We start from the raw sequence: 13,348 nt of genomic DNA on the forward strand, positions 1-13,348 counted from the left end.
CAGCTCCAAGTGATTTTAATTTGAGAAATCTGTTCCAAATTATTCCCACACAGAGAGACATACAGTAGGCTATGTGATCGTATACAAATGTAAGCAAGGTTTGAAATGATTATGTTTTAGTCAAATATAGTGCTGAGCGATTAACCAACATTTTTGGGGGGTTATTAAACAACTAATTGACCAACATCGGTTCAATTACTTGAATTCCATTTAGGTCGGGTTTTGTGAGCCCAACGCGCCGTTTCTCTAGAGAGAAATCAAATCATTCAAAAGAGAAATCAACTCTAGAGCTATGTGGGACGTTGGGCTGAAGGGAGTTGTAGTTTTCATTAAACAAATATTCAACCTAGTTCAGCACAGAAATGTGGTAATTAACTACAATGACCATAATCCACTGCTCCATTTCCCCCGGCTCGGCTACGTGTCAGAGGAAAAGGCGAGGCTAAAGGTTTCTCTCTCTACAACATCTGTCCAAGATAATCCCAATTCGTCTCTATTGTTTTATTTTGGGTCTAAACTTGTTGCCTGCCTTCCTGCCAACGACTCCCATACAGCCCCTCAGTGGAGGTGTCATAATACCCATAAAACCTAGTGGTCAAACAGGGAAATTGTTCCAAATTGTTTTTCCACCATTCATTTTTCCCATAGGGGATTTTTAGAAACTCTTCAAATAAGGGCTGTGCTTTATGTAGGCAGAGCCCCACTTGTTTTGAGCCTCACATATTTTAGCAAGGCTTGCCTGTTTTACATGTTATTTTGGCATTAACACGTGTCACAAATCACTTTGCAAACAATGTAAAATATATATATATATATCATTGAGTTAATAAAGCTGCAAGGCAGCTCCAAAAGGCAGCTCCAAAATGCAGGTGTTTCAGCCTAGCTCAGTGCTTTCTGTGGTGGTGGGGCAAGCCAGAAGAAAATACAGAGCATTGTGCTGTGATTGGCTCAGTGTTCTGTCACTCATGGAGACAATACATCACTGCCAAGTCTAAGGGTAGTGCTCGAACATTCAAGCCCGTTGAGTGCTGCCATAGAGATATATTAGAAGTGCCCATCCAAGAAGGCTCAAGGTCATTGGCCACAGATGACAACAAATCATGTTATATGTATAGTAGCTTTGATTGGACTGATCATGTTAACATCATACTTTCAAAATCTTAGCTAGCAGTCATCATCATCAATCAAGTTGACAATCTACTGGCAAATCCTTTTTAATCCTTGTCATATGAAGAGAAATAATGAAGAGAAATTATAGATGTATCGGTGCTCATTGGCCATTGGCTCATCGGCCAAGTTGGAAATTGCAAATTCAACAATGAGTGGTTTGGAAGGAATCAGTGGCTAACTGTAAGCATTGCAAAGCAATCATTAGCCTGCTATTCAGTAGAGTGGCTGTGTGTTCCCAAGATTAAGGTTCTCTTTTCCAAGTTTAAAATGATAAACATTCAACATTGGCCATGCTGTCAATGAAGCATGATTGCTCGAAACAACTGTTAACTCTGAACTGCAAAATCTGACTTTAGTGAGTTCAAGACAACTGGGAATGTTTTGAACTTTTATCCAACTCGGAATTGTGAACTCGGGCCTCTTTGTAGAGCTACGACCTGAAGATCACTGACGTAATCATGATTCAACCTTTTTCTTCCAGTTCCCAGTTGTCTTGAAAGCACCATAAATCCAGAGAATGCTAGACTTTGATGACAAAGTTTGCCCACAAACGACCGCCACGCCACCTTCCTGTTCAAGTGGGCACAGCACAACAAGGTGAGTCCAAAAATGTATTGTATTCTGCTGCATAAATTATGTATTATGCCAGGGAGATATGTGTACTGTAGCTAAGAAAGTAATACTAAGTGTATGTTGTGTTTTAAGTTGTTAGTAGCCCATGTGCCTCACCTTAATTATTTGGTATATTTTCACCTCTTAATTTCGCCTAATGTTCTGACTTGGTGGTGCACACGTAGCCTATAACCTATTTTTGAGAAATGTAATCATCTAATATTGTAAGAGCTTTCATTGGCTGCTTATATGCCACCTTTATTTATCCTATGATTCTGACATGGAGTACAGGAATAACACTGTAAGAACGGCACATGTTCTGAATTCTATCGCTATACATTTCAAAAGTGATGAACAAATAGTTATATTGACTACGTCCGTCCTATCTCGCTCATTAATGTCTTAATTGAAATTACAGATTGCCTCTAATCCGCTTGTCGTCCCCTTATGCCAGTTTGTACATCTCAATTGTCAGTAGAAACCACATTTTTTTAAGCAAGTCAGCCATATCAGTTATGTTTTTTTAAAAGGCATTAAATGAGGCTGAATGAACAGTTTCGATGCCAGACAAGGCTCCGCTGATAGCCAGGTGTAGCAGTGGTAAGATGTTGGGACTGCTGTTGGGACTCTGCTATTGGGACAGCTGTATGTAGGCCCTAACAGTTTGTGGGCATCGTTTGCCACCGTTATAGTGCAATTAATTTAGTGTTGTGGCTTTGCTGGCATGCATCCCACATTATTATTTTTTTGCTCCACCAAGATTTACATGCTAAAATCGCCACTGGTAAGTCCATACAAAGCTCAGACCTTGGTTAGAAAATACATAATAAAAACTATAGATTGACTCCCAATGATGTACAGTGGCTTGCGAAAGTATTCACCCCCCTTGGCATTGACCCCCCTTGGTATCTAGCCACTGGGATTTTTGCCCATTCTTCAAGGCAAAACTGCTCCAGCTCCTTCAAGTTGGATAGGTTCCGCTGGTGTACAGCATGTCATACCACAGATTCTCAATTGGATTGAGGTCTGGGCTTTGACTAGGCCATTCCAAGACATTTAAATGTTTCCCCTTAAATCACTTGAGTGTTGCTTTCAGCAATATGCTTAGGGTCATTGTCCTGCTGGAAGGTGAACCTCTGTCCCAGTCTCAAATCTCTGGAAGACAAACAGGTTTCCCTCAAGAATTTCCCTGTATTTAGCACCATCCATTATTCCTTCAATTCTGACCAGTTTCCCAGTCCCTGCCGATGAAAAACATTCCCACAGCATGATGCTGCCATCACCATGCTTCACTGTGGGGATGGTGTTCTCGGGATGATGAGAGGTGTTGGGTTTGCGCCAGACATAGCGTTTTTCTTGATGGACAAAGTACCTTCATCTGACCAGAGTACCTTCTTCCATATGTTTGGGGAGTCTCCCACATGCCTTTTGGCCGAACACCAAACGTGCTTGCTTATTTGTTTCTTTAAGCAATGGCTTTTTTTCTGGCTATTCTTCCATAAAGCCCAGCTCTGTGGAGTGTACGGCTTAAAGTGGTCCTATGGACAGATACTCCAATCTCCACTGTGGAGCTTTTCAGCTCTTTCAGGGTTATCGTTGGTCTCTTTGTTGCCTCTCTGATTAATGCCCTCCTTGCCTGGTCCGTGAGTTTTGGTGGAAGGCCCTCTCTTGGCAGGTTTGTTGTGGTGCCATATTCCTTCCATTTTTTAATAATGGATTTAATGGTGCTCTGTGGGATGTTCAAAGTTTTGTATATTTTTTTATAACCCAACCCTGATCTGTACTTCTCCACAGCTTTGTCCCTGACCTGTTTGGAGAGCTCCTTGGTCTTCATGGTGCCGCTTGCTTGGTGGTGCCCCTTGCTTAGTGGTGTTGCAGACCCTGGGGCCTTTCAGAACAGGTGTATATATACTGAGATCATGTGACACTTAAATAAAGTCCACCTGTGTGCAATATAACTAATTATGTGACTTCTGAAGGTAATTGGTTGCACCAGATCTTTTTAGGGACTTCATAACAAAGGGGGTGAATACATGTAACACACGCACCACTTTCCGTTTTTAATTGTTTAGAATTTTTTTAAACAAGTAATTTTTTTTCATTTCACTTGACCAATTTTGACTACTTTGTGTATGTCCATTACATGAAATTCAAATAAAAATCAATTTAAATTACAGGTTGTAATGCAACAAAATAGGGAAAACGCCAAGGGGGATGAGTACTTTTGCATGGCACTGTATTCGGCCCAGGAGCTTTCCTGCTCAGGTACACCTACATGAATATGAAGACTACAGTAAAGGGAGATGGATCATTTATTTTCCATAAGTCTTTTAGATTTAGCTCCAGTCACACTTCTGTTTTTGGGTAAAGATTATATGAGCAGGTCATTATGAACAACTTTAGCATTTTAGCTAATTAGCTACTATGCAACTACATAGCATGTTAGCTAACCCATCTCCTAACCCTTTCACCTAATTCCCAACCCTAAACTTAACCCCTAGCCTAGCTAACGGTAGCGTTAGTCACCTAGCCACCTTGTTAACTTTAGCCACAACAAATTGGAATTTGTTACATATCATACATTTTTGCAAATTTCAGAACAGATTGTACAAATTGAAATTCGTTACATATTGTAAGAATTGCAATATGTAACATATCATACGAAATGGATGATGGTCATAAACAAATGAATATATACCATATGAAACATAACATATCATACCAATTGAAGTGCCCCGGCTTTCCAGAGCCCTATATTCTCCTTTAACTGTGTGTTTTCTCCTTTCTAACCTCTAACCGTGTCTCTGTGTGCAGTATCCTGTGAGGCCCAGAAAGTCAGTGCTCAGATGGAGTGCGGTAGCAATGCTGGCCTGGTGGCATGGGAACAATGAGAGCTCAGGCGGCTCCCGAGTGGCGCAGCGGTCTAAGACACTGCATATCGGTGCAAGAGGCGTCACTACAGACCTGGTTTGATTCCAGGCTGTATCACAACCGGCCGTGATTGGGAGTCCCATAGGGCGTCGCCCGGGTTAGGGCTTGGCCGGGGTAGGCCGTCATTGTAATTAAGAATTTGTTCTTAACTGACTTACCTAGTTAAATAAAATATTTAATAAAAAAATGTCTTCCTACCTGGTGCGTGCAGTTGGCCCAGACTGCCACTGGACCCATTGTGACAGCAACTCCACCAGCTGCAGTATACCCAGCATGCACTGTGGTCAGCACCACAACCTGACAGTCACAGCCCAGGTGTTCGTAATGTTTTGTACACAGTGTATAGTTAGTCTGCAATGTGGCTGTTGCTGGGCAGTGACGTTGAGCTCTTAGCTGTTGGTAGCCTGCAGTAATGTTGTTTGACCACCGGGTGGTAGTGGAGACTTACAGTAGATGAGTCACTCAGTGTGGTGATTGTTGGGGCACTGAGTTCACAGACACTCAGACAGACAGACAGACTCCTCATGTTCTCCCTTTGTGACAACAACAACAGACAGAACACACCTGTCTGCCTTTGATGGTCACCTAGATGCTGAGCACAGATGTCAATATAAGGCCTTGATCCATGAGGTGAATATGTTGATTCAGAACCGTAATATATTTCCCAATAGATCGATCGAAGTAATTTAATATTTTTCCAAATTTCATGTGCTGTGTTAGTCTGTGTTTACATCAATCAGCTTGAGAATGTATAGCCTACAGCTATCTGCGTGTATGGTTTATCTGTACATGTTTATACATGGTTTAAGGTATATCTGACGGAAGGAACAGGTTTGAGGATGTCTCTGTAAAGTAATTTTTGCCATGTAATGTCGTAGAGTTGTTTTTGTTATGGTAGGTGACTTAACTAAGTCATCATCCAGCTGGAACTCCAGGTCTTTGCTGATCCTGTCGCAGCCCTTACGAGTTTGTAAAACACACTCAAGCACTCAGGTGTGCGCACACACACACACACACACACACTTGTGGTGCATGACAGTACAGAAGCCTGGAACTGTATCATCGTATCACATGATGCTTGAACCAACAGATCCCGTGAGATATTATGTTTGTTGGCATCTCATTTCATTTAGATTATCTTTTTGTAATAAACCTATCCCCTGGAGGTGCGTGAAATTGGCTGAGGCTTTTGAGTTACACACACACATCCTGTATATTCTCCCCTCCTGTATATTCTCCCCTCAAACACCATACACATCTTATCTGTAAATATGAAACTAGTTGTGTAACTGGGTTGTACCGGAATTACAACGCAGACACGAGGAGTATTTGCATAGTAATTTGAGTATTGTCACAACATTGTTTTCTAGACCAGAGTAACTGAGGTACTGTCTACTCAGCAGGAGTATAAGATGGGTTGCATTTGTTTAGAAGGGTGTCCAAAATGTTATCCTTGTCTCTAGTGTATATTATGGGGTAAAGGGCCACGGAAAACTCTTCATATCGTTCACCTGCCCATAAAACCCCTCCCTCCCTCCCTCCCTCTTCCTCACCTCAGTGCAGACCATCTGTGAAAGTGTGTGATTGTGTCTGGAGTGCTGTGGTAGCTGGATGGGTCCTGAACAAACATTGTCTTTTTGCCCACACCTGCCGCCTATATATTGTATGCAAACGGTTTTGCTTTTCTCTGTGGCCGGAGGAGGAAGCAGTGTTTGTGTGTGTACAAGCACAGTGTGACAGGTATCAGACACCACAGGTTGTAAAGGTGGTTAACTGTAATACTGAATAAACAGGAAGAATTGAATGGCTCTGCTTTTGCACTTCCAAGTCTTTACCTCCCTCTTCAATGTGTCTGCTCTTGTTTTCCACTTTTGCGCCCGAGGCAAGTAGGCAAACACGCACGCACTCACACACACACACACACACACACACACACACACACACACACACACACACACACACACACACACACACACACACACACACACACACACACACCCTGAGGTGAATCTCTTCTGTTTACCCAACCAGCTCTAGTGTGTAGGGGGAGGTATGAGGTTGTTAGGACAGACAATATTTAAATATTCTGTTTGGATGCTCAAATATTGAACTTTACTCTACTTTTATAGACTGCAATGGTTAATGAGAGATTTTGTTTTGGGCATATTTGGATCTGCTTACATGAGAGAAATCACACAGACTGAGTGATGAGGAAATGTTTAGGAACCGAGGAACTGTTTACTTCCCATATTGCCAAATTAGATTCTGTGAGGGAATGCAATTTGGAAAGTGATATCATTGTAATGTATAGGGTGTTGGCATTAAAGAAACGTACATTACATACACTGAGTGTACAAAACATTAAGAACACCTGCTCTTTCCATGACACAGACCAGGTGAATCCAGGTAAATGCTATGATCCCTTACTGATGTCACCAGTTAAATCCACTTCAATCAGTGTAGATCAGGGTTAGGCAACCCTAGTCAAGTTTTTAACCGACCTAGAAGACCAGGTGTGTTGAATTTAGGCAATCACTGAACTGATCAATTAGCTCAGTTGGTCAGGTGTGCTGCCTAGTTGGAACACAATCCTGCAGTATCTGTGGCACTCCAGGAACAGGGTTGCCTACCGCTGGTGTAGATCAAGGGGAGGAGACAGGTTAAAGAAATGTTTTCAAGCCTTGAGACATGGATTGTGGATGTGTGACATTTACAGGGTGAATGGGCAAGAAAAAAGATTCAAGTGCCTTTGAACGGGGTATGGTAGTAGGTGCCAGGGACACTGGTTTGGTGTCAAGAACTGCAACACTGCTGGGTTGTTCACACTCAACAGTTTCCTGTGTGTATCAAGAATGGCCCACATCCAGCTAACTTGACACAACTGTGGGGAGCGTTGGAGTCAACATGGACCAGCATCCCCCTTGGAACGCTTTCGACACCTTGTAGAGTTCATGCCCAGACAAGTTTTTAGGCTGTTCTCAGGGCAAAAGGGTGTGCAACTCAATATTAGGAAGGTGTTTGTAATGTTTTGTGCACTCAGTGTATATGAGATAGAGTAACAACTGACTGCAATATGAGTGGTATTACAGTGCAGTGCAGATGCAGAATAAAATGCTCTTATGTTACAATAAGGCCCTTTTGACTGAGGTGAACTAATCATAAAGGCCATGTGATGCCAGAGAAATATAATTCACATTCAACAAAAGAGCAGGGATAGATGCTCTATAGAACATGGTGAAAAGGAAATGTATTGAATAGAATTACTGTGAAAATATACAAAACTGTTCAAAAGTTTGGGGTCACTTAGAAATGTCCTTGTTTTTTAAAGAAAAACACATTGTTTGTCCATTAAAATAACATCAAATTGATCAGAAATACAGTGTAGACATTGTTAATGTTGTAAATGACTATTGTAGCTGGAAACGGCTGATTTTTTTAAATGGAATATCTACATAGGCATACAGTACAGAGGCCCATTATCAGCAACCATCACTCCTGTTTTCCAATGGCACGTTGTGTTAGCTAATCCAAGTTTATCGTTTTAAAAGGCTAATTGATCATTAGAAAACCCTTTTGCAATTATGTTAGCACAGCTGAAAACTGTTGTCCTGATTAAAGACGCTGGAGCATCAGCATTTGTGGGTTCAATTACAGGCTCAAAATGGCAAGAAACAAAGAACTTTCTTCTGAAACTCGTCAGTCTATTCTTGTTCTGAGAAATGAAGGCAATTCCATGTGAGAAATTGCCAAGAAACTGAAGATCTCGTACAACGCTGTGTACTACTCCCTTCACAGAACAGCGCAAATGGTCTCTAACCAGAATAGAAAGAGGAGTGGGAGGCTCCGGTGCACAACTGAGCAAGAGGACAAGTACATTAGCGTGTCTAGTTTGAGAAACAGACGCCGCACAGTCAACTGGCAGCTTCATTAAATAGTGCCTGCAAAACAGCAGTCTCAACGTCAACAGTGAAGAGGCGACTCTGGGATGCATTAACAATGTCTACACTGTATTTCTGATCAGTTTGATGTTATTTAATGGACAAAAATGTGCTTTCTTTCAAAAACAAGGACATTTCTAAGTGACCCCAAACTTTTGAACGGTAGTGTATATACTCAGAGACTTGTCCCGAAGCCACTCCTGCATTGTCTTGACTGTGTGCTTTGGGTTGTTGTCCTGTTGGAAGGTGAACTTTCACCCCAGTCTGAGGTCCTGAGTGCTCTGGAGCAGGTTTTAATCAAGGATCGCTCTGTACTTTACTGCATTCATCTTTCCGTTGATCCTGACTAGTCTCCCAGTCCCTGCCGCTGAAAAACATCCCAACTGCATGATTCTGCCACCACCTTGCTTAACAGTAGGGATGGTGCCAGATTTCCCCCAGACGTGATGCTTGGCATTCAGGCCAAAGAGTTCAATTTCAGTTTCATCAGACCAGAGAATCTTGTTTCTCATGGTTAGAGTCCTTTAGGTGCCTTTTAGCAAACTCATAGGGGGCTGTTATGTGCCTTTTACTGAGGAGTGGCTTCCGTCTGGCCACACTACCATAAAGACCTGAAGACCTGAACTCTGGAGCTCTGTCAGAGTGACTATCGGGTTCTTGGTCACCTCCCTGACCAAGGCCCTTCTCCCCCGATTGCTCAGTTTGGCCGGGCGGCCAGCTCTAGAGACTTGGTGTTTTCAAACTGCTTCAATTTAAGAATGTCACTGTGTTCTTGGGGACCTTAAATGCTGCAGAAATGTTTTGGTACCCTTCCTCAGATCTGTGCCTCGACACAATCCTGTCTCGGAGCTCTACGGACAATTCCTTCGACCTCATGGTTTTTGCTCTGACATGCACTGTCAAATGTGGGACCTTATATAGAGAGGTGTGTGCCTTTCCAAATCATGTCCAATCAATTAAATTTACCACAGAATGATCAATGGAAACAGGATGCACCTGAGCTCAATTTTTATTTGTAATAAATTTGCTAACATTTCTAAAAAACAGTTTTCACCTTGTTATTATGGGCTATTGTGAGTAGATTGATGAAGATTTTATTTTATTTAATCCATTTTAGAATAAGGCTGTAATGTAACAAAATGTGGAAAAAGGGAAGGGGTCTGAATACTTTCCGAATGCATTGTACATACTTCCATGTACATACTTCCACTGTCATATATTTCTTCCCACAGTCCAGGGCCTCAGCGGCCCGCTCAGACAATACCCAGCAGTCAGACGTACGTATAGCAGTAAATAATGTACATGTCCTATTTCTGGCAGCTAGAAGAACTGTGACATTGCCACATTGTAAAGACAGCTGTGGCCGGAAGAAATAGGGAACCATTTTAATGATGGCAACAAGATAAACACATTTACAAACTTTAGTACTGTGATGTTGATGGTGGGACAGCATGACTAACCTAGTTCTTCAGCAGCAATGACTGCTGTTATATACAGGATAATTTGGGGCCTTCATGGGCCTGTCTTAGTTGAGTCATGGGGCATGGATAGGAAACTGATCCCCACAAAGAGCACCTTGCTTTGGGACACAGCCTGGACAAACAGCCTGCTCACTGACATTTCAGTCATTGCGTATGACATGAAAAGAGTTTGCAAAAAAGTCTGCTGATATTCAGTGGTGTTGGAAGCAATGGGATAGAACCCAACAACAATACCAGGGTTGACAGCAGTGGTGAAATATTTATCACTGCTTCCATTTCACATGCTCTAATTAACTGTTCATCTGACATAGAGAGCTGGAGGTTGGCGACATTCACCACGTTACTGTGTTGCCTACAGCACAGGCCTCAGAGAAAGATGGAGGGTGTTTTCATAGATTTATAAAGAAGGTTTGTCCAGCTTTTGTTGGTTAAGTCAATGTTTTGAGAGGATGTATTGATTCAGTACAATTCAGCCGTTTAGCTGATCTACCACTGTAAACATTGTCTGCACTAAAGCTACAAAACGTCCTTTTTAGGAATTACAGGCTATTTGTCATTGTTAAAGACTAATGAGTTAACTGACCGAAAGCCTTATCTAACAAACTGACAGACAGCAGAAAGAAGAGAGAGCCCTTGCAAGCACATAAACACATTTTGGCTACACCTTACAGTAATATAGTAAACAGTTTATTTATCCATCATAAACATGAATAAATCCAAAAGGTGACACTGATCTCCACTTCAATCCCTCTCCCACCAATACAATTTGATTAACAGACCCAGGGTCAAATAAAGATTGTGTACTTGCATGGATGTGGTTTTATGAAGACTACAGGAAAACAACAATGCTCAAAAAGTCATTATTATGAGTTTAGCAGCAGGGTACACGAATTCAGCATGTTTGGATTAATTTCTGATGGGGAGCTCTTCACTATTATTCTCTCCATCCACTCCCCCCTGCACCTGCAGCGTCTTTCTCTCGGTCTATCTGTCTCTCAAACACTGACTGATTCTGCTTCCTGTGTTGGTGAGGCTTTAGAGTGGAGTGAGTGGGAGAGCGAGAACGAGAGATAAAGCTCTTAAATTGAATTGAGAGCGAGAGAGGGGCAGGGCGGAGAATTGAGAGGAGCAAGCTCACTGCCAACCGTGGTAGCGCAATATGGAGTAATCGCGTCCGCTCGACAACGACGGGAGTAGTTTACAAAGAAAAACCCGCTTTTGATCGACATTACATTAGTAAGGAATAAGATAACAATTTCAATTATGAGATTACGGCATTGCATATAGACAATTGACTTGAAGAGACTAAAATAGACGTTGCAATTTCTATTTATTATTGAAAAATGGCGAACGAGTCTCCAGCTAAAAGTCTAGTGGACATAGACCTTGCCGCTTTGCGGGTGAGTGTAATGCATGTTATGCGGATTTGTGTTATTTGCTGTTCAAATCCTTGTATTGCAATTTTATTGACGCCACCATGGGATAAACCCTGGTAAAATGTGTCACAAATAGTATGTGTTGTTCTTGTTGTGGATACCGTTAGATGGCTGAGTTCCTATCATTCTTTTGTTTGTAATGCTCTGGGATATGAGGCAATTCGGTCGAAACCACCTGATTTAACGGGTTGTAACGTGGCCCATACTAAACCATCCCTCTCTCACAAACAGTTATTTGGTAAATGTTAACCATTTGATCATTTAATTTTATAGGACCCAGCTGGTATTTTCGAACTGGTGGAAGTGGTCGGCAATGGTACCTATGGACAAGTATACAAGGTTTGTTTGGATTTTCATATTCCATATAGGCTATATACTCGAAATAGGCGGAAACTAGCTCAAACATGTATTTTTCTCCCTGCTCAAGAGAAGCTGCAATTATAGACCGTTGGACCAGTGCGGACTGGATTAGTAATGCGCTGAGATGTAAAGGCCAACCTATATAACTGTTCCTTTTATTTTCTTAACGATTTTTTCGTGTGTTTTATTGTGTTAGGACTTACCAACTGTTCGTTTATTTATCCGTCAACAACATGTAAGCCAAACCAGACCCTCATTTTCCTGCCAATGCTTAGGCTATCATACGCGCCTGACAAACTTCTCCCGTTGCGCTACTGGGTGTGCACGTTTGCGCATTCTAGTTAGGCCTACTGTATACTCAGATCCGATGCCGTGATAGGCAAATTGACATGCCACTGTAATAACAGTCGACTAGCTCAGCATGGGATTCGATGTGGAGGAGATTGCGCCTACAGTATCCAGCTACCGTCACCCCTTCCCCATGTCACTGGAGAATGGTTAGAGCAGCCTACCTACATCACATCCTGTTGTTTTGAAGCTGCTGTTACCTTGTAGAAAGAGAGAATATGTCCAGACTTGTTCAAAATAGACGACTTGCATCACCCAGTTGTCGCCTGATTTTATTGGTCACATGGATTCCAATGGAAGACTATTAGACCTGGGTCAAATATATTGTTTGAAAACTTTCAAATAGCCAATTTGATTATGATTTAGCTTGCCTGGTAGCATATGCAATGGGATAGTCTCAAAAGTGCCAACTCAAAGCCAAATAAATTGCGCTATATAGATTATGTAATTAATTACATATGTCAAATACATAAACTTATTTCACATAAAACGATCTGTAAAACTAACATTTGGACAAAAGAGTCCTCCGTGGGTGGAAACACTCCAACAAACACATGGATTCACAGTGTACACTACTACACCCTACTGTATACAATGACCGGGCTGACCAGGACTGGAAACACTCCAACAAACACATGGATTCACAGTGTACACTACTACACCCTACTGTATACAATGACCGGGCTGACCAGGACTGGAAACACTCCAACAAACACATGGATTCACAGTGTACACTACTACACCCTACTGTATACAATGACCGGGCTGACCAGGACTGGAAACACTCCAACAAACACATGGATTCACAGTGTACACTACTACACCCTACTGTATACAATGACCGGGCTGACCAGGACTAGAAACACTCCAACAAACACATGGATTCACAGTGTACACTACTACACCCTACTGTATACAATGACCGGGCTGACCAGGACTGGAAACACTCCAACAAACACATGGATTCACAGTGTACACTACTACACCCTACTGTATACAATGACCTGGCTGACCAGGACTGGATCAGTGCAGATCACACAGGGGCCTAGTGATGAACTGAGTCAGTCGATAT

The 13,348-nt window shown here is 42.0% G+C and overlaps 1 protein-coding gene across 8 annotated transcripts in view; it reads left to right on the forward strand.

Annotated features, from left to right (window-relative positions):
- Positions 1-11,165: 11,165 nt before the first annotated feature.
- LOC106582256 (mitogen-activated protein kinase kinase kinase kinase 4) overlaps positions 11,166-13,348 on the forward strand; it is a 98,080-nt gene continuing 95,897 nt past the window's right edge. For all 8 annotated transcript variants that reach the window (XM_014165141.3, XM_082967126.1, XM_045704715.2 and 5 more), the window contains exons 1-2: positions 11,166-11,532; positions 11,842-11,907. In XM_014165141.3, the coding sequence (XP_014020616.3) occupies positions 11,476-11,532; positions 11,842-11,907 (123 nt within the window). In that variant the 5' untranslated portion in view covers positions 11,166-11,475. The remainder of the gene's footprint in view (positions 11,533-11,841; positions 11,908-13,348) is intronic.

Source organism: Salmo salar, chromosome 21, assembly GCF_965601325.2.
Source record: "Salmo salar chromosome 21, fSalSal1, whole genome shotgun sequence".
Taxonomy (NCBI): Eukaryota; Metazoa; Chordata; class Actinopteri; order Salmoniformes; family Salmonidae; genus Salmo; species Salmo salar.